Source organism: Myxine glutinosa, unplaced genomic scaffold (assembly GCF_964187855.1).
Source record: "Myxine glutinosa unplaced genomic scaffold, kmMyxGlut1.1 SCAFFOLD_386, whole genome shotgun sequence".
NCBI classification, from domain to species: Eukaryota; Metazoa; Chordata; class Myxini; order Myxiniformes; family Myxinidae; genus Myxine; species Myxine glutinosa.
Window position 1 is genome coordinate 146,239 of NW_027616492.1, and position 26,779 is coordinate 173,017.

The 26,779-nt window shown below is 43.7% G+C and overlaps 1 protein-coding gene across 2 annotated transcripts in view; it reads left to right on the forward strand.

Moving 5' to 3' along the window:
- Window positions 1-26,779, forward strand: part of LOC137435099 (transcriptional coactivator YAP1) — a 125,652-nt gene that overhangs the window by 47,395 nt on the left and 51,478 nt on the right. For both annotated transcript variants that reach the window (XM_068128565.2, XM_068128566.2), the window contains exon 2: window positions 24,465-24,589. In XM_068128565.2, the coding sequence (XP_067984666.1) occupies window positions 24,465-24,589 (125 nt within the window). The remainder of the gene's footprint in view (window positions 1-24,464; window positions 24,590-26,779) is intronic.

Sequence of the window (26,779 nt, forward strand, 5' to 3'; positions counted from 1 at the left end):
CAATTTGGCAGAGATGTTGCGTATGCGACAAAGACGAAATGATTCGATTTTGGTGGAGATCCGGATCCGGATCTAGCTACTAGAATTCTTTAAGTGATTCTTCACCATTAGGAGATTGGGCCAAAAACGATACAAAGCAGGATATCTCAAAACGTTGTGGACGGATTTGGACAATTTGGCAGAGATGTTGCGTATGCGACAAAGACGAAATGATTCGATTTTGGTGGAGATCCGGATTCGGATCCGGCTATTAGAATTTTAAAAGTGATTCTTCACCATTGGGAGATAAGGCCAAAAACGATACAAAGCAGGATATCTCAAAAAGTTGTGTACGGATTTGGACAAAATTTGGCAGAGATGTTGCGTATGTGACAAAGACGAAATGATTAGATTTTGGTGGAGATCCGGATTCGGATCCGGTTATCTGAATTTTTAAAGTGATTCTTCACCATTGGAAAATGGGGCTGAAAACTATACAAAGCAGGATATCTCAAAAAGTTGTGGACGGATTTTGACGAAACCTGGTGTACCGGTTGGGTGTCTGACAAGGACAAATAGATTCGATTTTGGCGAAGATCTGAATATGGATTCGGATATGAGAATTATTTAATTTTAAAAGTGATTCTTCACCATTGGGAGATAAGGCCAAAAACGATACAAAGAAGGATATCTCAAAAAGTTGTGGACGGATTCGGACGAAACTTGGCAGAGATGTCGCGTATGTGACAAGGACGAAATGATTAGATTTTGGTGAAGATCCGGATCCGGATCTAGCTACTAGAATTCTTTAAGTGATTCTTCACCATTAGGAGATTGGGCCAAAAACGATACATAGCAGGATATCTCAAAAAGTTATGGACGGATTTGGACGAAACTTGGTGGACGAGTTGGTTAGCTGACAAGATCAAGCTGATTGGATGTTGGTTCAAGTCTGAATCCATATCCGGCCTATCATTGGGATAGAAACCATAAACTGTTCAGCCTGGCGGAGATACGGTATGCGCTCTACTGACTGACGTTATAGTTTTTAATATGATTGTTCACCATTAAGAGTTGGGGCCAAAACTGATATATATCATGATATTTCAAAAAGATATGGATGGATTTGGACGAACCTTGTTGGACAGGTTGTGTGTGAGACAAGGAAGAATCGATTCCGTTTTGGTGAAGATCTGGATTCGGATCCAGCTAGTATAATTTTAAAAGTGTTTCTTCACAATTGGGAGATCGGGCCAAAAACGATACATAGCAGGATATCTCAATGTTTTGGACGAAACCTGGTGGAGATGTTGTGTGTGTGACAAGGACTAATCGATTTGATTTTGGTGAAGATCTGAATATGGATTCGAATGCGAATTTTAAAAAATTTTTTAAAGTCATTCCTCACAATTGAGAAGTTGGGCGAAAAGCGACATATAACATGATGTCTCAAAAAGTTGTGGATGACTTATGACCAAACTAGGTGCATGAGTTGGTTAGGTGACAATAACAAGCCGATTAGATTTTGGTTCAGGTCCGAATCCAGATCTGGCCTATCAGTGGGATTTAAAACATAAACTGTTCAGCCTGGTGGAGGTATGCGCTCTACCGAGTGACGTTCTAGTTTTCTTTTTGTTTTCATTGTTCGCCTTGCAACGTCAGCATTTTCTATAAGCACTGGCACATTTACCTGTTTTGCTTTCTTGTCAAAAATCTTGGCAGGTCTTATTTAAAGTCCTGATTTTTTTTTTTTTTTTTTTCAGAGCGTTAACTTATGTCTGCCCATCGCGCTCAAATTTGATGGGTGTTTAAATTTGACCTTGACTTTTGAAAATATAGAGTAATGTCACTTCTTTCGATAATTTGGCTTTTTGTGTTGTTGAGCAATCCTAATATCCGTGTGTTTCCTGCTTTGAGCTATGTGCTGGAAATCGTGTAAAGTGTGACGTAACAGAATGGAAGCAGCAAATAATTGTCAAATAGATTTCTTGTTAATAAAAACCTCAAGCCGAATTAAAATTAGACTATTGGCTGCGCAGCACGTCGTAGTCGACCATTGCCTGTCAAGGGCGTCCATAATAAAGACCACCTTGGGGGCAAGAAATTTTTGTATGAGACAATTTAGAATTATGTCACCTATCCGCTGAATGAGGTTGTCTTTTGAACTTCTCAGACTCACCTTCTACCATTAATTCTCCGAGGCCATTCATATAGCAAAAGTGACTTCAACACCACCCGAAGACTGGGCGTCCTCCCTCATTCTGTCTTTCTTTCGAAAAATCAGAACTACGAAAGTCTCCAAGGCCTTAGTTTATTGGTCAATGGAGTACTGCTTTTCCCGATGTACTGGAGCCTCTGCATCCTCTCTCTCTCTCTCTCTCTCTCGCTCTCTCTCTCTCTCGCTCTCTCTCTCTCTCTCTCGCTCTCGCTTTCTCTCTCGCTCTCTCTCTCGCTCTCTCTCTTGCTCCCTCTCTCTTGCTCCCTCTCTCTTGCTCCCTCTCTCTTGCTCCCTCTCTCGCTCCCTCTCTCGCTCCCTCTCTCGCTCCCTCTCTCGCGCTCTCTCTCGCTCTCTCTCTCTCTTGGATTATGTGGAATCTCAACACTATTGGACTCTCATGATGAGGCTGAAGCACATAGTCTGCTGTTTTCTAATTTCTGGCAAGTCAGTGGTCTCCTGTGTTTTCTTTGGGGGGGAGGGGGGGGGGGGTTTCACCACCATTTCTCCGTCATTGCTCCCACTGTTCTCTCAGCCCTCTGACCCTCCCCAAATAATCGAAGGGTGTAGTGTTTTTCCCAGTAACCCAGTCCTGGTTAAGCTTTTAAAATCCAGGCTGATAGCACACCTCAACTCTTGTTCCACGATTTTGTTGCATTTGTGGGTCCATCCTCTAGAGGTTGTGCTACCCCACGGCTTCCCTGCAGTGTTTCAGAGAGGCAATCGTTGCCATAACATCTCAACCCCCATTTGCCCTAACCCACAATTTTTATTACCCCTTAACCCTTCCTAACAGATCCCCCTTACTTGCAGGTTGCTGTGTTTCCTTCCCTCCTCTCTTCTCTCTTTTCCTGTTTGTGCATTCCCTTAATGTGTTCAAGAGTTGCCATGCCACTCTACTGTCTGTCCATACCCTCCCTCTCCTTGCTTTTCAATGATCTTCGATCTTGTAGAAAGATGGAAACAATTTTTTTTCCTGTTTTTCTACCACGCTTAAGAATTCTACACTGAAGGCAGCCAAAAGCTTCCATTCTGATTGGACAAGTGTGTGCCCAAATATGGGTAATACCTTGAAAAGTCAAGTATTGTTTATTTAATATGCATACAAGCTTGGTTATGAATATAAACAAAAGTGCAAATCAAAGTTGATTCTGCTGTGTATCTTGCTGAAATGTATTTGTGTATTATGTAACCTGAAAAAGTTTGCAAGTCACTATTTCAAAATGCACTGCCTAATTTGGAAAATAGATGTCGAAGCCTTGTGATTGCAGTCTGAGTTGGACTGTTTAGCCACCTTAATGGTTTGACCATGACGTTACAAGGCTCTCTCTCTCTCTCTCTCTCTCTCTCTCTCTCTCTCTCTCTCTCTCTCTCTCTCCGAAGTTAAACCTCGAGACATGTTGTAACAGATCCAGTTTCAGCCTCTCCATATGCGTCATAAACCTAATGCAGTGATTTCCCATTTTAAAAAAACCAGCATTAAAGTTTCTACAGACCACCTGTTATAAGGTAAAGAGCCCGCACACACGCAAAATGCAATCTGAGCAAGGTTTAATGAAAAGAAGCTCAGAAGTGTGCATTCTCTTTATCTTTCATATTGGTTCGATATGTTTAGGATAAATTGATCAAGTCGGGCACTTATGTACAGGGTTTATGGCTATTACATGTACATTAGGGTGGCACTAAAAACCGAATGTTTCATCATTTTCGGTCTTAGGGTCTGGTTTTGTTTGATTCCATGAGAAAACACTCTTGGTAAATTTTCAGTGATCAAATCATATTTAGAGGTTGCTCATGGCCTCTAAAGTTTCTCCACTGGCATGGTTAACCCAACACGTGCGGTCTAACTCACTCGGCCACCGCGCTCCCTAATAATAATGATAATAATCATAATAATAATAACTAATAATAATAGGGTACGTTTTTGTTTTTCTTTTTCATCTTAACCCATAAAAGCCCACTGGCAACAATATGTGCCAGTGATTTATGTTCATTATTTTTGAAGTTTATGAATTATTAATGATGAGATTATATTTGTCTATGTTGCAGTTTGTTATGTAATATGTGTGGACATAATAATGTAATTATAATATTATTATATAATTGCATGTAATTGTACAATTTTGTACTGTATGCTCACCGCAACAAGCCATGTTGTGGTGAGCAACCCCTAAATATTATACGATTTGCATAAAATTTTACGTGTGTGATTTCTACAATAAATGGAACCACTTTGAATGGTAAGACCATAATTTTCATGTTTGAAATTTTACCCCTATTTTAGTGCTACCCTACTGCACATGGTGACTGAAATAAACAAGCAGAATATGGTTCTGTCAGGGCCTGAATGGGCAATGCAAGCTCAATGGAATCGTAACCAACTCGTTGGACCAACCTGGTGTCCAAGTGAATAAAATGTTACAACAACAACAAAAAACATTTTACAAGTTTTTTTTTTTTTGTTTGTTTTTTTTTTTGTGTGTTTTGATGTCTTTTACTCTTAATTTATTTTTCCTTTTTTATTTCTCTTTCTGTCTCTGTGTCTTTTGATAGCTGGGTCGGGATTCGAACCCAGGCTAGACAGTTTATAGCTGGGTCGGGATTCGAACCCAGGCTAGACAGCTTATAGCTGGGTCGGGATTCGAACCCAGGCGAGACAGTTTATAGCTGGGTCGGGATTCAAACCCAGGCAAGAAGCGAGTGTCCGTGCGTACGTCGAGGCCATCCTATCAGCCAAGAAATGCCTCCAAAGAAAGAAGTTACCGTTCTGATGGGGATTTTAAAAATCGAATTGCTCATCTTCATCAAGCAGCATCGAAGTCCTTTCCAAGGGTGTGGTGCTGACCGGGCCGCCGTGGTGCTGCCCGGGCAAACGTGGTGTGGTGCTGAACGGGCCGACGTGGTGGTGCTGACCGGGCCGACATGGCGTGGTGCTCACTGGCCCCCCGCAGCCGTGATACCCCCCCCCCCCCCCCCCCCCCCAGAATTTCCATGTTTTAAACGTTTCCCAGTATGTACCCTGGATTAGAATAGGTACACCGTATCCCTGCGTGTCGTAAGAGACGACTAAGAGGGTTGGCGTCACGAAGGGCATCCGGCCATAAAAACATTGCCTCAAAAAGAGAACCATGACAATTACAACTACATATGGGCAGGGTGCAGCCCGAAGTGGAGATCGGTTTCTGAGGTTTGGGACATGGAATGTAGGGACAATGACGGGGAGATCAAGAGAAATGGTGGAAGTATTAGTCAGAAGAAGAGTGGACATATGTTGTGTGCAAGATACGAGATGGAAGGGAAGTGGTGTGAGAATGGTGAAGGGTCGGCAGGGACAGAAATACAAGTTTGTGTGGCAAGGGTGCCTGGAGGGCGTGAATGGTGTTGGTGTCCTGTTTTCTGAGGAGTTTGTAGACAGTGTGGTGAGTGTGGCTAGAGTGAGTGATAGGTTGATGATGGTGAAAATGATGAATGGAAAGCTCTTGGTGAACGTCATCTCGGGATATGCTCCGCAGGTTGGTCGGAGCGATGAAGAGAAGGACAAGTTCTGGTGTGCGATAGAGAAGCTGATGGAAAACGTGAAAGATGAGGAGGTAAAGTTGTTGTGGTAGGAGGAGACCTAAATTGACATTTGGGAAGGAGTCTGGATGGTTTTGAGGGAGTTCATGGGGGTTACTGATATGGTGTGAGAAATGGAGAAGGTGTAAGGATTTTGGAGTTTGCTGATGGAGCTGATTTGTTGATTTGTAATACTCAGTTCCAGAAAGAGGATAATAAGCTTGTTTCATACACGTCAGGTGGGTCGACGACAACCGTTGACTACCTGCTGGTGCGTAGGCGAGATAGGGGGCAACTCCAGGACACACAGGTGATCCCGGGGGAGGAGGCTGTTTCACAGCACCACTTGGTTGTCTGCGACATAAGGGTGAAAGGTGCGAGGAGAGCTCGGCGGGTGAAGTACCAACCGAGAATGAAGGTGTGGAGGTTGAAAGAGGTGACAGTAAGGGAGGCATTAAAAGAGAGGCTGAGTAGGGTAGAGGATGATGTGGTTGAGCTTGAAAGTGGTTGGATGTCAATGAAAGCTCGTCTGTTGGGAGCCGTTGGTGAGGTATGTGGATGGACAAAAGGACCACCGAGGCACTCGGAAACATGGTGGTGGGATGATGAAGTTGGAAAGAGGATTGACGAGAAGAGGAAGAAGTTCAAGGAGTGGCAGAAGGCGAAGGGTACGGGAGCAGAAACAGCAGAGCATGAAAGTTATAAGGCAGCCAAGAAGGCTGCAAAGATAGAGGTAGCAAAGGCGCAGGGGGCATGTAAGAAAATGTTCGGAGAACGCTTGGATTCGGAAGAGGGTCAGAGAGCAGTATTCAGGATTGCAAAGCAGATAGCGAAAGAGAGGTGTGATGTGATGGGGGTGAGTTGCTTGAAGGATGAAGTGGGACAAATCGTTGTGGACCCAGATGGAATTAAAGGAAGATGGAAAAGATATATGGAAATGCTGTTGAATACAGAGAATGAATGGGATGGCAACATAGAGAGTGACCCAGTTGTAGGACCGGCAGAGAAGATATCTGAGAAGGAAGTTGAGGAAGCGATAAAAGCAATGAAGAGTAGAAAAGCGGGAGGGCCGACGGGAGTTGTGGGAGATATGTTGAAGGCAGCAGGAAGTTGGGGTGTGAAGAGAATGACAGAGATCTGTAATCTGGCGGTGAAAGAAGGCTGCATTCCAGTGGATTGGGAACTGAGTACCCTCGTCCCTCTATACAAGGGGAAAGGTGACCCTCTAGAGTGTGGCTCGTACCGAGCGATAGTTATTGGAGCATGGAATGAAGGTATTGGAAAGGGTGTTGGAGAGGAGGATAAGGAAGAAAGTGAAGATCGATGAAATGCAGTTTGGATTTATGCCAGGAAGAGGAACGACAGACGCGCTTTTTATTGTGAAGCAGTTGCAGGAGAAGTACATGGAGAAGTGGAGAAGTTGTTTCTTGGGTTGGTTGATCTGGAGAAAGCATTCGATAGGGTTCCACGCAAAGTATTGACATGGACAATGAGGAAGTTATGAGTGGAGGAATGGTTGATCAGAGTAGTGATGGCAATGTACAAAAGAGCGCGCACAGCTGTAAGGACGAAAGACAGGAACAGTGGTGAGTTTGAGGTGAAAGTGGGAGTGCATCAGGGGTCGGTACTAAGTCCACTACTATTTGTAGCTGTGATGGAGGTGCTGGCTCAGAAGGTAAAGGAGGGTTTACCGTGGGAGTTTTTGTATGCAGATGATGTGGTGTTGATTGTGGAAAGTATGGATGGACTTAAGGAAAAGATGAACAAGTGGAAGGAATGTATGGAGACAAAAGGTCTGAAGGTGAATATCGGAAAGACGAAGGTGATGGCAAGTGGTGAAGCATGGGGTGAGGTGGAAAGAACTGGGAAGTGGCCCTGTGCTGTGTGCAGGAAGGGTGTCGGAGTGAACTCCATTCAATGTACAATGTGCGCTGAGTGGGTTCATCAAAAATGTAGTGGTCTGAGAGGGTCATTAACCAGTGTGGCAGCTACATTCAAATGTAAGGTGTGCACAGAGGGAGCTGCAGATGGAGGAAATGTTGAGTTGGATCTTGGAGACGGCGTGAAGCTGGAAGGTATGAAAACATTTTGCTACCTCGGAGACATGCTGAATGGAGAAGGTGGATCAGACTCGGCAACGGTTGCTCGAGTGAGATGTGCATGGAAGAAGTTTCGGGAACTGAGTGGCATGCTGATGAGGAGGGGAGTGTCATTGAAGCTGAAGGGAAAGGTGTATGCTGCATGTGTGAGAAGTGTTATGATTTATGGGAGCGAGACATGGGTAATGAACGTAGAGCAGCAACGAAGGTTGGAAAGGGTGGAAATGCGAATGGTTCGATGAATGTGTGGAGTATCTTTGAGAGAGAGGAAGACAAATGATGAATTGCGAAAAAGGATGGGAATAGAGCTTGTGATTGATGCTGTGAAGAGGAACAGGTTGAGATTGTTTGGTCATGTGTTGAGGAAGGATGAAAGTGACTGGTTGAGAAGAGTGATGGAAATGAATGTAGAAGGAAGTAGAGGACGGGGAAGACTGAGAAAGACTTAGCTGAAGATGGTGGAAGAAGAAATGCGGGCAAGGGGGTTAACAAGGAGAGATGCAGAAAATAGGCCAAGATGGAGAAGATTGTCATGGGGACCGCAAGGCGAACCCCTGCTCTAGCAGGGAAAATGGCCTTAAAATGCATGTTGTTGTTGTTGTCTCTGTGTCTTTGGAGAGGTGAACTCTTGCAAATTGTTTTTTGTGAGGCTCACTTAGCTATGCCTGAAATGGGTTTGAGGGTAGAGGAGCAACAACCAAAATCTGAATCCTATCCAGCTTCCTCCTGATGGCTCCAATGTTGTATTTGGCACTTTATTAGTCTCCTGGTTTCACCGGAGGGGACGATATATTTGCTCTCCACCAGTCTGTCCATCCCACCTGCGTTTTTTTCAGACCTTTATTTTTTCCTCATACCCACTTACTAACATATTCAACTGAAACTTATACATGCCGTTATTATAAGTTACAGAACGAGTTTGAGTTTCTGGGCGGTTCGCCAATTTTTCATGGAGTTATGCCCATTTTAGACTTGGAAAAGATCACATTAACTTGTGCATGGGTCAATTTTCCAGACTTTTTCCCCTTACCCTCAACATATTGAACTGAAACTTGGAACATGCCTTTACTCTGATAAGTTGCAGAAACTGCAACTTATTCTGTAGCAATTGCTGAGTGTTTGGAACAAGAACATTCATTGGGACCGGTAGGGGACATGTATTGCAAAGCAATTCTCCCTCTTGGTTGATTTCCTTCTCATTGCAAGAAAATGAAGTATCATCTCGTCGATAATGCAACATTTTAAGAACACTTTGGAATATTTGCAATCCCTATACTTCTACTTCTCCTTTTGTATGCAGCACACGGCTATGAGTCACGTCATCGGTTGAGGCGTGCGGTTGTGCCACTGATGCAGTGCCCTCTGTAGATTAGAGCAGGAATTTGGAATTTGGCCAGGGTGCTGGCGATAGCTCACCTACTCTTCACGGGGGACACCATGCGATCTTTAATGTCAACCAGGCAATGCTGGCAGACGGGACGTCCAGCTCGGTGTCCATCCAAGGGATGGCACACATGGATGCTTGCCCTGCCTGTGAGACACCAGGATGACAGTTTGTAACTGGGCCAATATTCAAACCCAGGCTTGACTGCTCAGAAGCGCATGTGCACACCACTAAGCCATCCTTCCAGTCCACCCCTCTCCCTCCACCCCATACTTTAGTTGGTATTGGCTCTCACCTTTCATACCACAATAATCATCGATAGCTTGGGTTAATGCTGCGGCATTAATCGCACAAGCCACACCAAGTCGAAGCAAAAGTTGTCTGACTTACCAGGAGGCTTCTGTAGTCTATGGAAGACGCCAAAAGATGTTGGGAAGCTACATAAATTGTGAGGTTAATAAAATTAACTGGGTCAGCAAGATGTATATGTTCGGTTTGCTTACCCCCAAACTAATGTTTGTTGGTGTTGTTTTTGTTTCATTATGCCCAAGGATAGCCAACTTATCACCCACTGAATACATTTGCAGCTCAGTATTTTATTTTGTATTTTGAACACCATGTGATATGCCATTGTACCGAAGAAATGTTGGCCGTTTTGATAGCGCAATAAGTCATTCTACTGCGGTTGGGTGGGATAAGAGTCCAACATTTTCATTACAGCTCTGGATGAATTGATTGTAGCATCCTAAATTGTTATTTTAGGGTCATTCATTTTGCAATTTGTATGAATCCAGTGTGAATTTGCAATTTGCAATTTGCAATGAATACAGTGTGTACCCTGGATTAGAATAGGTACGCCGTATCCCTGTGTGTCGTAAGAGGCGACTAAGAGGGTTGGCGTCAGGAAGGGCATCCGGCCATAAAACATTGCCTCAAAAAGAGAACCATGACAATTACAACTACATGTGGGCAGGGTACAGCCCGAAGTGGAGATCGGTTTCTGACGTTTGGTACATGGAATGTAGGGACAATGACAGGGATATCAGGAGAAGTGGTGGAAGTATTGGTCAGAAGAAGAGTGGACATATGTTGTGTGCAAGAGACGAGATGGAAGGGAAGTGCTGTGAGAATGGTGAAGGGTAGGCAGGGACAGAAATACAAGTTTGTGTGGCAAGGGTGCCTGGAGGGCGTGAATGGTGTTGGTGTCCTGTTTTCTGAGGAGTTTGGAGACAGTGTGGTGAGTGTGACTAGAGTGAGTGATAGGTTGATGATGGTGAAAATGATGATTGGAAAGCTCTTGGTGAACGTCATCTCGGGATATGCTCCGCAGGTTGGTCGAAGCGATGAAGAGAAGGACAAGTTCTGGTGTGCGATGGAGAAGCTGATGGAAAACGTGAAAGATGAGGAAGTTGTTGTGGTAGGAGGAGATGTTGGGAAGCTACATAAATTGTGTAGCTTCCCAACGATCGGGTTCCCATTCGATCGGGTTCCACGCAAAGTATTGACATGGGCATTGAGGAAGTTAGGAGTGGAGGAATGGTTGATCAGAGTAGTGATGGCAATGTACAAAATGTACACAATGGACATGTGGGAAGGAGTATGGATGGTTTTGACGGAGTTCATGGGGGTTACGGATATGGTGTGAGAAATGGAGAAGGTGAAAGGATTTTGGAGTTTGCTGATGGAGGTGATTTGTTGATTTGTAATACTCAGTTCCAGAAAGAGGATAATAAGCTTGTTACATACACGTCAGGTGGGTCGACGACGACCGTTGACTACCTGATGGTGTGTAGGCGAGGTAGGGGGCACCTCCGGGACACAAAGGTGATCCCGGGGGAGGAGGCTGTTTCACAGCACCACTTGGTTGTCTGCGACGTAAGGGTGAAAGGTGCGAGGAGAGCTTGGCCAGTGAAGTACCAACCGAGAATGAAGGTGTGGAGGTTGAAAGAGGTGACAGTAAGGGAGGCATTAAAAGAGGGGCTGAGTAGGGTCGAGGATGATGTGGTTGAGCTTGAAAGTGGTTGGATGTCAATGAAAGCTAGTCTGTTGGGAGCCGTTGGTGAGGTATGTGGATGGACAAAAGGACCACCGAGGCATTCGGAAACATGGTGGTGGGATGATGAAGTTGGAAAGAGGATTGACGAGAAGAGGAAGAAGTTCAAGGAGTGGCAGAAGGCGAAGGGTACGGGAGCAGAAGCAGCAGAGCATGAAAGTTATAAGGCAGCCAGGAAGGCTGCAAAGGAAGAGGTAGCAAAGGCGCAGGAGGCATGTAGGATAATGTTCGGAGAACGCTTGGATTCGGAAGAGGGTCAGAAAGCAGTATTCAGGATTGCAAAGCAGATAGCGAAAGAGAGGTGTGATGTGATGGGGTTGAGTTGCTTGAAGGATGAAGTGGGACAAATCGTTGTCGACCCAGATGGAATTAAAGGAAGATGGAAAAGATATATGGAAATGCTGTTGAATACAGAGAATGAATGGGATGGCAACAAAGAGAGTAACCCAGTTTTAGGACCGGCAGAGAAGATAACTGAGAAGGAAGTTGAGGAAGCGATAAAAGCAATGAAGGGTAGAAAAGCGGGAGGGCCGACGGAAGTTGTGGGAGATATGTTGAAGGCAGCAGGAAGTTGGGGTGTGAAGAGAATGACAGAGATCTGTAATCTCGTGGTGAAAGAAGGCCGCATTCCAGTGGATTGGGAACTGAGTACCCTCGTCCCTCTATACAAGGGGAAAGGTGACCCTCTGGAGTGTGGCTCGTACCGAGCGATAAAGTTATTGGAGCATGGAATGAAGGTATTGGAAAGGGTGTTGGAGAGGAGGATAAGGAAGAAAGTGAAGATCGACGAAATGCAGTTTGGATTCATGCCAGGAAGAGGAACGACAGACGCGCTTTTCATTGTGAGGCAGTTGCAGGAGAAGTACATGGAGAAGAGGAAGAAGTTGTTTCTTGGGTTTGTTGATCTGGAGAAAGCATTCGATCGGGTTCCACGCAAAGTATTGACATGGGCATTGAGGAAGTTAGGAGTGGAGGAATGGTTGATCAGAGTAGTGATGGCAATGTACAAAAGAGCACGCACAGCTGTAAGGACGAAGGACGGGAACAGTGGTGAGTTTGAGGTGAAGGTGGGAGTGCATCAGGGGTCGGTACTAAGTCAACTACTATTTGTAGCTGTGATGGAGGTGCTGGCTCAGAACGTAAAGGAGGGTTTACCGTGGGAGTTGTTGTATGCAGATGATCTGGTGTTGATTGCGGAAAGTATGGATGGACTGAAGGAAAGATGAACACGTGGAAGGAATGTATGGAGACAAAAGGTCTGAAGGTGAATATCGGAAAGACGAAGGTGATGGCAAGTGGTAAAGCATGTGGCAAGGTGGAAAGAACTGGGAAGTGGCCCTGTGCTGTGTGTCGGAAGGGTGTCGGAGTGAACTCCATTCAGTGTACAATGTGCGCTGAGTGGGTTCATCAAAAATGTAGTGGTCTGAGAGGGTCATTAACCAGTGTGGCAGCTACATTCAAATGTAAGGTGTGCACAGAGGGAGATGCAGATGGAGGAAATGTTGAGTTGGATCTTGGAGACGGCGTGAAGCTGGAAGGTGTGAAAACATTTTGCTACCTCGGAGACATGCTGAATGGAGAAGGTGGATCAGACTCGGCAACGGTTGCTCGAGTGAGATGTGCATGGAAGAAGTTTCGGGAATTGAGTGGCATGCTGATGATGAGGGGAGTGTCATTGAAGCTGAAGGGAAAGGTGTATGCTGCATGTGTGAGAAGTGTTATGATTTCTGGGAGCGAGACATGGGTAATGAACGTAGAGCAGCAACGAAGGTTGGAAAGGGTGGAAATGCGAATGGTTCGACGGATGTGCGGAGTATCGTTGAGAGAGAGAGGCAGACAAATGATGAATTGCGAAAGATGATGGGAATAGAGCCTGTGATTGATGCTGTGAAGAGGAACAGGTTGAGATGGTTTGGTCATGTGTTGAGGAAGGATGAAAGTGACTGGTTGAGAAGAGTGATGGAAATGAATGTAGAAGGAAGTAGAAGACGGGGAAGACCGAGAAAGACTTGGCTAAAGATGGTGGAAGAAGAAATGCGGGCAAGGGGGTTAACAAGGAGAGATGCAGAAAATAGGGCAAAATGGAGAAGATTGTCATGGGGACTGCAAGGCTAACCCCCGCTCTAGCAGGGAAAATGGCCTTTTAAAATGGATGTTGTGTTGTGTGTGTATCCTAAATTGTTATTTTAAGCAATAAAAGGTCTTGGACACCTCGTTCATCCAGGAAGCAATGGCCATCCAGGAAGCACTCAGGCAGCATGAAGCACTGGCCTTCCCAGATCAATACAATTCACCTTCATTATACCCTTAAAATTTTTCTCTTGTTTCAACCCCTTCATTTTGCTCATATTGCCAAAATTCTTACATCTTTCTTTGCCCCTAAATCTTCTTGTTCTTTTTTTTTTTTTTTTTTTTTTTTTTTTGTTTACACTAACCATTCAGTGTTAAATCTCACCTCTAAGCTGTCTAGCCTGGGTTTGAATCCCGAGCCATCTATAAACTCATCCTGGTGTTTCACAGGTAGGTTGATTCATCAATGCGTGTTTAAGGCCTGATTCATCCCTCGGATGGACGTTAAACAGGAGTTCCGTCTACCAGCATTTGTTGGTGGTAGTTAAAACCATGGTGTCCTTCGCAAAGAGTAGGTGAGCTATCGCTGGCACCATGAACAAATTCCAAATTCCTGCTCCAACCAGCAGAGGGCAATGTATCAGGAGCACAGCCACGCACTCGACCAATGGTGCTACCCCGCAGCCTTGTGCTCCGTATGAAAGAAGACCCTTAAAAAAAAAAAAAAAAACCTGTAAACTTCTCCAACTTTCAGTTATATCGTACTTGGTTTATTCAAACTCTGTAGGTATTCCAGTCCTATTGCTTGATGCATGGATGTATATATTTTATATATATCATGAAGCTCTTTGTAACCACTGACTGTTAGTGTTTTGGCAGCACTACAATCCTACGGAGGTAGCTGTAGCCCTGCTAAGCTTATACCTAGCTGAAGTACCTGGCATGGACCGGGGAAATTCAATGCAATATGTATTGAAATATTAAGTCAGAATCAAAAATATCTTGGTAGCCCAGAGGTAGATCACTTACATGCAGAGTTTGTTTTCAAGACATGGGGATGCAAAATAAAACGAGAAAGCATCTGAAAATGCAAAGCCTGTCCGCATCCGCTTTGTATTTACTGTACTGTCTGCCAAACATGAGGAAAACAGCTAAAAAAAAGTACCATTTAAAAAAAAAAGATTTTAGGTGATTTTGACATTTTGACCTCAAAAGCAATATACTTCAGTGACCCAATATGCAAACCCTGCTCAAATTTTAAGTCACTAGGATGAAAATTGATGATCTTATGCAGTCTTGACCTTTGACCTTTTGATCTTAAAAACAAACAAACAGATAAAACATTTGGCTTCTATCTTTTGATTGGTGAACCAATTCAGTCACCCAATATGTAAATTCGTAAAATTTCAGGTAAATCGGATGAAAATGTATGATTTTATGTGATTTTGACCAGATTATTTTTTTATTTTTTTATTTATGTTGAAGGCTCCAGTCCCAGAATATTTAGTCCTCATCGATGCCCAGGCCTTGCTGCATTGATAGAAAAGTGAAGAAAGAGACAATAGTCTAAGAGTTTTTGAGGAAGTAAAATCTGCTTTTGAAAAGGGGAAGGTCGTAAGTGTTTGGAAATACATGAGAAGGTAAAGAGTTCCAGAGTTTTGCAGTAGAGGGGAAGAAACAAACATCACAACGGCCCACCCTTGAGTTGCCAATGGCCACACAATAATCGTGCAATGTAGTGGTTTGTCAAGTAATCCGTGGTCTCGCTAATGGCGGAGGTAAACAAGCAGCAAGTTGTTGGGAGCAGAAACCAAAGTAATATCTGTAGAAAAGAGAAAGAGAGCCAACTTTGCGACGTAATTTGAGTGGGTCGAGTTTTGAGGTCAGATTGGGAGAGTTGATAAGTCAGATTACTTTGGATTCAATTCTGCCCAGTATGTATGTGGAGCTCGAACCTCCCCATATGTGAGAGCAGTACTCTATACAAGGACGAATCAATCCTTTATATAGTTGAAGCAACTGTTGAGAGGAGAAGAATCTTCGACATCTGAACAGGACTCCTAGTTTCTTTGAGGCAGGCTTAGTTATTTGTCTAATGTGTGGATTCCAGAATAAATTTGATGTTAGGGTAATACCTAGTAGGTTTATAATTTTGGAGCTAATACCTTAGTCTAATTTTGGAGCTTCCAAAGGAGATTGGAGAGTTGAGAGTTTTATTTAGAGAGAGATGGGAAGAAATTGAGTTTTGGAAGCATTAAACTTGACCTGATTACTCGGGTGGGTCTTAGCTACAGGAAGGGCATAAGAGGCAAAAAGAAAAAATTGAATTGTTTTACTCCTAACCTTTAATTTTTTTGGTATTGAGGTAAAACTTCTGCATGTGAAATATTTTTTGAATACATCAAGTTTTAGGGGTTGCACAGTGACTCATGGTTGCCAGCCACTCAATGTTTGTGCCCGATAAGCTTTGATTTCCTGCAATTGGGAAACCTCTTGCGATGTTCTATCAGAACCTGAAGCAGATACTGGGTTTGCTGTGTTCATCCCTTGTCAGGAGATGATTGTACTCTTCAATGAGAGCAACTGCATACACCAGAGTACAGCTGTGAATGAATGAATGAATGATCGTTTTAAGGCCATTTTTTTCCCCGCTAGGGCGGGGGTTCGCCTTCCAGGCCCCATGACCTCATGGTTCCCTTTTTGGGGCAATGTTGTTATGGCCGGATGCCCTTCCTGACACCAACCCTTAGTCACGCCCTACGATGCACACGGATACGGGGTACCAATTCTAAATCTGGGTACACACTGGGATCATTCATCCCAGCAAGCTGGTACTCAATTTGCCGACCTTGGAAAGATGACAGGGTGAGTCAACCCCCCTGGCGTCAATTCAGCGATCAACCGGGATTCGAACTCGGGATCCTAGGATCCCAAGCCGGCACCCTAACCGCTAAGCCAACACCGGGCTTACCAGAGTACAGCTGCACTGTTTTCAATTAACTTAAAAACAACTTCAAAATGTGCAGTACATAGCAAGGTCATAGGTCAACTGTATTGGTCAAAATCGCAAGCGTAGCAGTGGAGAATAAATAATCAACACCAAACATGTATGCGAGTCAAATATGTGAAATTACAAACTCCGTGTGCAACCTCGAAATTTAGTCCAAATGGCTTAAAATTTCACCAGAAGGGTTTTTTCATACATACAAATTTTTTTTATCACTTTCTAACTTTCATTTAGAAGAACCACCCCACTAATTACATTTGCACCACTGGGAAATCTTGTCCATATCAAAATTTAAAGTGGTGGCTGTGATCAAACGAGATGTAGATAGTGAGGGAAAATGGGGCAGATGGGAAAAATATGGAGAATGTAATGTCGAGTCATTAGCATACAGTGCATTTGGTTATTTGTAGAAGAAAGAAGGTCATTGATAAAAACAAGGAAGGGTGTGGGAGACAGGACAGAACCCTGAGGGACCACGCTGTAAATAGGGAAGGAGGAAGATGTTGAACCATCAACAATTGCGGAGAGAGAGCTGTCGGAGAGAAAGCTCAATATGAGAGAGCAGAGTGTAGGGGGAAAGCCAAAAGAGGGAAGCTTGGATATCAGACCCCGATACCAAACTCTGTCAAAGGCTTTTGAGATATCGAGGCCTACAACAAAGGATTCCCCAAAGTCTCTTAGAGAAGAGGCCCAGACATTTGTAATGTAAGAAAGGATATCACTGGTAGATCTTGCCTTGCGAAAGCCATATTGATGGTCGGATAGAAGACTGTGAGACTCAACATGGTTGAGGAAATGGGAATTGAGAAGACAAATAAAGGAGTCGGGGATCATTTAATATTACCTTTCACATACTGTAGCTACAAAGGCTTAGATACTATAGAGCGATTGAAAAAAAACAAATCCAACTTTTCTTTGTTTTTTGGGTGTTTTTTTGCCTGAAACACTCCCCGGTACTCACTGCTGAACCTCTGAAAAATTGACGAAGACCCATTCAGCCATCTGAGAAAAACAATGACATGCACACACACACACACACACACACACACACACACACACACACACACACACACACACACCTCTTATAGTTAGAGATAAGATCTTAAAACTCCAGATTTTAAAAACACTTTTGTTTGTAATTGTGCTGTATGACCTTTTGGTGTTTTGTTTGTTTCGTAATGTTTTGGGTGCAGCCCGTGGCTGTTTGGCTACATTATTTTCTGCTGGGCGTGACCGTGCTGCTGATGCAATGCCCCCCAATACCAGTCGACCATTACTCATTTTTCCGACCTCAGAAGGATGATGGGCTGCGTCAACCCGCCTGGTGTTAATTCAACGAGATGACAGGGGCTTGGACTCAGGACCATAGGATCTCAAGCCAGCAACCTGAACCGTTAAGCCAACACCAGGCTAGTGTTTTTGTTTAATACACTTTAAAAGTATTAAACCTGCACTGATAATGTTTCTACTCTGTTATTTTCACCTAACCTGTGTTGCTTGCTTGGTTTTTTTTATCACGAGTTTCATAATAGGCATACAGGATGATACACTGCATGTTTAATTGATAATGGAACCTTTAAATAAACAAGAATGTACCCATTTATCCAGTTTGCAGTGTTTCGTACGTATGAAAGGGAAAACATTGATAAGATATGCCTTGCAGTGCAGTGCATACCTGATACTTGCATTGGGTCATAGTGAAATGGGACACCATTGTACTGTGTATATATATGCTCACCGTAACCACGTTACTGCTGTTTCAGCAAGTTACAAATTAGCTTACAAGTGTGAGCTTTGTGCAAATCATTGGCATTGCAAAACTGGAAATGGGTAACTTTGATTCTACTTCAAGAAACTTGAAGGGGTGAAGTACAATCTAAAACACTCAACGTTATTGGAATCTCTCTTGATGAGGCAGAAGCACAAGGCCTGTTACTTTCATGGCACACATCTGTGGGCTTTGTTTTTTTCCGTTTTGTTTTTTTTGGCACCTACCTGTTCCAACCATTCCCAGCAACTCCAAGATGCACCTGCTCTTCCGGTAACACCCTCATGGTTGAACTCCTAAAATCCATGCTTCTGGACCACCTCCACTCTGGTTCCTCTTCACCCACTGGTGGAACTGCCTACCGAGACTGGTCAATCGCACTCTTCCCTCTGGGGCCTAGGCTAGGGCTTCAAGCAAACGGTGCACCACCATCTCGTGTCATCCTCCATTAATCCTACCTATCTCAACCCTCCTATAGGTCACCATATTTCCTCCTTCCTATTTCTGACCTCTTTTGGACTCCTTGTTCTGTTCATTCATTCCCTTGCTTGGTTTGGCCATCTGTGGCCCCACCTGCCCCATGGTTAGTCATGGTTAGTCGGTGCCTTTTTCAACCCTGTCAACCTGCTCTTCCACGAGCCCACATATTTTATTTTACAAAAACCCCAGTAATTGACTCCATAATCTGCCTGAAGGTGGCATTGATTTGTGATGTACTCTTGGTGGTCGCACGATAAATCTAGCAAATCGAAACTGAAGAAAGAGAAAGAGAGAGAGAGAGAGAGAGAGGATGATGACGCAAAGTAGGGAGTGGGTGAGAAGGGGAAGGTTTGGAAGAGATGAGTAAGGGGTGGAAGAGACATGCATGACGTATCTGGGAATGGAGGGGGTGAGGGCCTGAGGGTGTGGTTCTGCTCTTTACATTATATGCAGTCATACATTGATGGCTTCCAACCAATTTTAATGTCCAAATGTGTACCTGCAGTTGAGATTACAATAAGTTTTGAAGAATAGTAAAACTCATGCAGGTTGTGATAAAAACCTGTTTACTTTTCAGCCTGTAACGCATTTGGTGCAATTTTTACACGCAAAAGTTTTATGTATTTGACTCATTTCCTCCGAGTGCTCGGTGGGAAACAGAACCTGTTTTGAATTGGGCACGGGTGTGACTGCGGGGATGAAGTGACACGTGCTATGTCAGGCTCATTTGTGATGTGGAAACAGAGTTTCCTGAAGGAAGTGGCTCGAGGCGAAGTTAGATGGCGATAGTTGATCTTAAAAAAGGATTGTTGTGCCATCAATGCCTGTGGCCTTATATGTCATGTCCTTAAATAATGGTCCTTTGGTGAACGGTCTGTTCTTTTTGGTGCTACATTGTTTGTGTGACGTCAAGGCCTGTTTAAAAACTCGTAGCTTTCTAACTGGGGACTCAACTCAAACTTGTGCTTATGCTTCCTATTAATTAATTTTGTAGTGCTTAACCCTCCCTGCTTTACCCTACTACCTGCTTTTTGTTTTCCATTGCCTGAACGAAGGTTGGACCAACTTTTATTTATTTATTTTCTATTTGAGGAGCATTTCGTATTTGCATTCCATCATTATTCATGATGTAATGCAAGACTTTTTTATGTGGGATGTATCATTGATAAATCACTTTTTTTCTTTAAATCCCCACATGTATAAACAAAAACAGGAAAATGCGGGGGCGGGGTGGGGGGTGTATTGTAATCGGCTCCATGTGTCTGCCTTGCCTGTCTGTCCGTCTGTAACTCTATCTCCTCCTAAGCGGCTGTGTAGAAATTCACCAAACTTTGTAGATATGATCACCACATGGCAAGAAGGTGCAAGGGCCCTGGGTCGGAGTCAAAGTTCAAATTACAAAATATAATATTACAGTATATTTTAAACATTTTTACATTCACTTTTGTATATAAAAATCAACATTGGGGGGGGGGGGGGGGGAGGGTGCATGAAATATGTCATACCCCAAGGGATGGGGACATGGGTTTACAAAGGTCAAAGCAGGAAAAAAAACATGGGGGCAATACCCCTGGCACTCACCTGGTAGAATAAGCAGTATACTCCACTGACTAAAGGTATTTTAAACCATTTTCATTGGTTGTGAGAAGACAGGACATCATCTGGAATCATACGAACATAATCACAAGACTTTAAATAAACAAACAAAAAAATACCTTTGGGGGGGGGGCAACCCCCCCCCCCCCCCAACCCTCCCTCCCACCCCGTGTACCTCCTCAGACCCCAATTTTTCCAATGCCTTGAACAAACTGGTTGGTACATCATGGATGATGAAGGTTGTGGTGACGTTTCATCAAAATTGTGTGTAGGTTCTGAGAAAAAAGCAAATACCTATTTTGGTGGGCACCACCCCCCCACCCCCCTCCGTAGACCCCATAAGGGGCAGATTTTTTTTAATGCCATGAACAAACTTTGGTAAATCATGGGTGGTGAAGGTTGTGGTGAGATTTCATCGAAATAGATTGTGTAGTTTCAGAGAAGAAAGCAAATATCTATTTTGGGGGGGTCAAACCTGGACCCAATTTGACTCCCCGCCCCCCTGTGGGCCCCCAAAGAGGCAGATTTTTTAAAAATTCCGTGAACAAACTTTGGTACAGCACAGGTGATTAAGGTTGTGGCAAAGTTTTATCGAAATAGTGTGTGTAGTTTCAGAGGAAATAACAAATTCCTATTTTGGGGGGTCAAACCTCGATCCACTTTGACCCCCGGTAGACCCCCTTAGACCACGATTTTTTTTTTTCTTTAATGCCATGAACAAACTTTAGTCACAACACAACAAATATCATTTGTGCCAAATTTGGTAGCAATCTCATCAGCGGTTTCGGAGAAGTTTCAAGTGTTGACGGATGGACTGATGGACTGACGATGCGCCATCGCATAAGCTTCCCTGAACTTCGTTCCAGGTGAGCTAAAAATTAACTCAAAATTTGATATTGGGTCATTCCTGGTGGAACCTTTTTATTTATTTATTTATTTATTTATTTTTTGTATAGAAGATCGAGGCTCATGTAAGAGCTAGCACATTAAACACACATTATAGTCTACTTGCCAGCAATGTGAACCCGGAAATGTTGAGTGCCCCAAAGTTTTAAGTTAGAAATGTACAGTATGGGTCCCCAGCACTTAGAAACTGCCGGATGCTAACTTGCATATGTTGGGCAATTAGCAAAATTAGCATTAATAGCATTAACCCTATCAAACATAGGCCTGGGACACTGAAATTTCTGTTTCGCTCTATTGCTCCACTTTTATTCACAGGTATTAGAGGTAACAAAGGCAAGTACCATACCAAACTAGAATAATATGACTATGGGTAAATAATATCCTCAAAATTAAAACACAAGTATACCCAAAATTATCAGAGCTGAAAAATATGTGCACTAGTTACACAACATAAAACTTCCATCAAGAAAGAGCGTCTTGCACTTCTACTACTCTGCACTGTTATAAAGCATATCCTCATCATAAAACTCATCCTCATCGTCTTCATCTTCTTCTCCTGACTCTACATTCTTGTCATATTGCTCTTCTTGCTGTGAGTGTGTTGCAACATGTACTATCAGAGCCTTTGCAGAAGCAGTAGCTGGTACAGGCCAGGCCTGCAGCTACGCAGCTGCACTTTGCTGTTAAACAGGGCTTTAACCCAGCTTTGCAGCTACAGCTGATCATTTCCAACACGGCAGGAGGAGCAACGGGGCTTGCATCCAGGATGGGCATGATGACTTCCTCTCCCTTCTCGCCTTCCTTCTTATTCCATCCAAACTCTGTTATGTCCACCAGCTGGTGGGTCAGGGCAGTCTGCTGCTTTCCAAAGCAGCACCTGTAGATGGGCACGCCGTCCATGGAGGAGAGCGTTGCGCTCTGTAGGAGGCAGTGTCTTCAGTGCTGGGGGGGTTTTGCGCTTTCGGTAGATGTCATATCTGGCGACATTCAGAGATGCCGACTCCCTCTCGTTGTACAGAGCCAGGAAGAAACCACTCACTGCCTCTGTAATCTGTAAATCAGTAGCTCCCTCCTCTCCGATGAAGTGAAGCAGGTCACCAGGTACTACTCTCATGGCCTTGAGTGCGGACACCTTCCCTTTCCCCGCGGGATAGGAGGTGGTGTCACATCTGGAGAGAGCATGCATAGCCAGGATGGAGCGACACTGCTCACCGAGATTCTCTACTGTCGAATTGATGTTGAGAATAGTGCCATCCCATCTCTCCATCTGCAGGTTACATGTGATACCCACCTTCCAGCACCAATAGACCATGAGTACGAAAACATCAGTGTCGTCGCTGAGAATGCGGACAGTTTCAGCTCCGCGACTGGCTGCATCCAACATGTATGAGATGAGGGAGACGTCAGCCTCGTCATGAGTGACAATACTGTCTGCTTTGCTGACCATCTTGATGTGATCTCCTATGCTGTGTGTGCACAGGAGCTCACCCAGTCTCCGTTTGTTTGTCTTGTTCTTCATCACTTTGTCGCGGCTAGGTAGAGGGGTTGTCAGTGAGAGTCGGTACTCTGTTGAGCTCTCCCCAGCTCTTCTCTGCCTCTCATGGTCTTTGGCAGAGACTTGCTCATACCGGTCAAAGATGACAAATGTTTCGGTGATGTAGCGATTAAGCCGGCGCCCCATGCTGGCTGCGAGGTCAGCCATAGTGCCTGACGATGGCCACACCACGTGGTAGATGAGCTGCGATGCATCAACGAGTACAACATGTGGTGGGTGGGGATTGGGGGCAAGGATTCCAAGACGCTGGACGATCACAGACTTGTTACCCTTCCTGAGGCATCCATACTCATCGATGATGGATGCAGGATGCAGGGACCGGGCCGAGCTCGTAGTCAAAGAGGGCAGAGAGCTCCATTCTTCTCTTGCTCCCCACCACCAGCAGCCGAGCAAACAACGCCTCAAGGTCACATATGATCTTTGCATTGACCTTCACTCTTTTTTTGGTAAATGTCATTGTCACCACCTTATTTGAGATGGGCGCATGAAATCTCTCAGGAAGTGATGAAGAGAACAGTGTGCTCATGTCCTGTCCGATCTTCAATGCATCTTGCACATTCACCTTTTCATCTGCCACCTGGCCATTTATGATATGGTGGAGGGTCGCGGTCTCTATGGTGAGTGGATGGGAGTTTTCCTGTAGCACTCTCAGGATTTTAGCCCGGTCCTCCGCGTCCAATTCCCGCCGTCCTTTACCCTCTTCTTTGTGTCTGTTGGGCTTCATTGTCTTATCCGGTGCTTCAGCATCTTAAATTAATCTAAATACTCAATATCTCAAAAACTATAGCAGCTAGCGAGATGGGGCTTAGTGCGTTGAACGTGCCAGGTTACGATCTGTTCAAATAAACACTAACATTGAAACTGTAGCTCAACATGAGAGTAGGGGCACTAACCGCGCAAAAAAATGTTGGGTGAAAAAAAATCCACAGCTTTTACATCCCTTCTTTCACATGAAATTTTGATCGCAGGAAATTTTTATAAGAACACTCACGGAAAGCATATCTGTCTGAGTGTATTATGTCCAAATTTCATACAGATCCTTCAAATAGTTTGCTCACACGAAGCATTCAAACGGAGCAATAGAGCGAAACAGAAATTTCAGTGTCCCAGGCCTATGTTTGATAGGGTTAATGCTATTAATGCTAATTTTGCTAATTGCCCAACATATGCAAGTTAGCATCCGGCAGTTTCTAAGTGCTGGGGACCCATACTGTACATTTCTAACTTAAAACGTTGGGGTACTCAACATTTCCGGGTTCACAAGAGGGCTCTTTAGGCTTGGCAAGTAGACTATTAGCACATAAAACACACACACAAAAAAACGGACACATAAAACGTAATAAAGGGCAGGGGGAGACAAGATGGGGAGAGAGAGGGAAGCGCACAACAGTCGAGAACAGGGACATTGGGAGATCTGTGAAAGGGAGAGGGTTGGTGGGAGGGAGGGAAGTATGTTGAATTTGCCATCTTTCAACTTTTCTTTTGGTGCGAAGTGGGGGGATTTGCGATGGCACGCCATTTATTTATTGGAATATTTATTCATTATTGGAATATTTATGCTATCGTTAATTTATTTCAATGGCCCTCCGTCAAAATGCAATGGTGTATATGATCATCTTGTTCTTGTTTGTGTGTGGTCACAGCTTGGTGTATGTGTATTTGAACATATTTCTTGAAAATATGGAAGTCTTTGATTTCCCAAGCCTACTTGCCATAAGTAGTTTGGCTATCCTGCTCTTCCCAAACTTCCAAGGCTGCCATTTGTTTCCTTATTTTTATTTTTATTTTTGCCAACAGTCACATCGACCAGACAACAACGTGGCTAGACCCAAGGAAGTCGTTATCTCCATTGAACATTCCCTCTTCTGGATCTAACTCGCTCCCAAGTCAGCGACAGCTCTCAACATCACAGCAGGGCCTTGGTGAGAACTTTTTGTTGCTTTACTGTTGAACTTTGTTTATGAAACTTGCTCATTCCTGTTTCCATTGGGGTGGACATTTGAGGGAAGGAGTTTCCTTTGAAACTGAGGTTATATTTTTTTTACCTCGATTTTTATTTTTGATATGTCGAGCTTTGCTGGCCAGTTGATTATTTCTTAATTTATTTCGTTAATTTTGGCCTTTCATCCACACTTTGTGACTCAGGTGATACTGAAACTGGTTGAAATGCTCTTATTTGACCAGTACATTGGGTATATTCTGAGGTTCTTCATTTCTCCAAAAAATTTGGAGATTTTTTCCCCCACAAATTTGGAGACTTGGAGATTTTTTTTCAAAAAAAATTTTTTTTTTAATATTAAACTAGCTGAATGCACCCGGCGTTGCCCAGGTTCTTTTTTGAATGAATTTAGAGGTCTGATGCGGAGCCCAGTATCAGTTAGTGCTCAACGATTCCTTGTTCTCTCTTCTGTCGGGCCCCGCGAGAGAGAATTTTGAAAGCATGTGTTGCAATCAGTCAGATATTCCTATTAAGTGCATAAGTTGTACTTCAAGAGAATTTTGAAAGAAGAAGGAGATTTATTGCGAAATGGGCCCAGCCCGGCCGAGGCGGCCTCAACCGGCCTCGCCACCTAGCCTATAACCTTCCCGGGGCCCGTTCCGACATTTTTTGTTTCAGAGGTTTCCTCCTATTTTTCACCGTTCAGGAGATTAGCGCATGCAGACAAACAAACAAACAAACAAACAAACAAAAACTTTCTTATATATATATATATATATATATATATATATATATATATATATATATATATATATATATATATATATATATATATATATATATATGAAATTGTTTAATGTAATTGTTTTATGAATTGTTTGTATTGATTTGTCTTTATGGCTAGAACATGGGAAAAGTTGAGAATTTTAGCTGTTCTGTGACTATGTATGTATGTAAGCCCTGGTGTTGGGCGAGCGGCTAGGGTGCCGGCTTAGGATCCTAGGATCCTGGGTTCGAATCCCGGTCAATCGCTGAATTAACGCCAGGGGGGTTGACTCAGCCTGTCATCCTTCCGAGGTCGGCAAATTGAGTACCAGTTCACTGGTAATTCCCTGGTTGTCGTTAAAAGGCGGCAAAAAGGGTTGGCGTCAGGAAGGGCATCCGGCCGTAAAACATTGCTTCAAAAAGGGGACCAAAAAACAACAACTACCACGGTCCCCGAAAAGGCCAACCCCCGCTTTGCGGGGAAAAATGGCCTCTAAACGGTGGTTGTGACTATGTATGTAGATGGATATTAATTTAGTTTTCAGAGCTGTCATCTTATAAATTAACTGGTTGTCTTAATATTACTTTTTTTTTTAGAGGAGGGTCAGTGTGTTTGGCGCACATAACTCATTTGTTGAGATCTGTCTTTTTTCCATGTCCAAGTACCCTGGTATCTTGTCATGTCCTCATTCTACATGTGATTATTTTCGAGGTCCACCATGACCACCTGGTCATTGCTATAATAGATGCATTGGTGATCTTTTTATTTTACACCACCGCTCCCTATTCCATCTGTAGGCGCTGCACGATGTCGCTGGGCCTTTGGCGCCCGGGGATGACGCGCGCCAAAAGGGCGTACTCGGTTTTCTCAACGTTTGTTTTCTTGTTCGTCACTTGAAAAATCGAACATTGTTTTTCAAGTATATTGGTCAGTCGACTTTGTTTTTCTGTTTGTTTGTCTGAATTGGGAAGTTATTTTGAGATCAAATGGTCAAAGGTCACCTCAAGGTCAAACTTCTAAAATCAATTTTCATCTTTAAAATAATCAATTTGCATACGATTGACACGAGTTTTGATTAAGATCGTTATTTTTAATCTCAATGAAATGGACAATTTGATGTATCCATGATAACTTTTTTTTCTTGGGGGGGGGGGGGGGGGGTGAATTTTGCAAATGTAGTGCTCTGCACAACATCTTTCATGTTTGTTTGGCTGGGTGATATCTCAACCATCCTATGAGCTGGGAAACTGAAATTTGGACCCAATAGCGAGCAAGTGCTTCAGCAAAAAGTGTTTTTTGATTAATTAATTGATTAGTTACTTTATATATATTGTTACGGACACGGCTTAAGATGTTGCTTGACCGAGCGGAATGGCCGCCGTGTTCGCACAGTTTACCCGATTACCC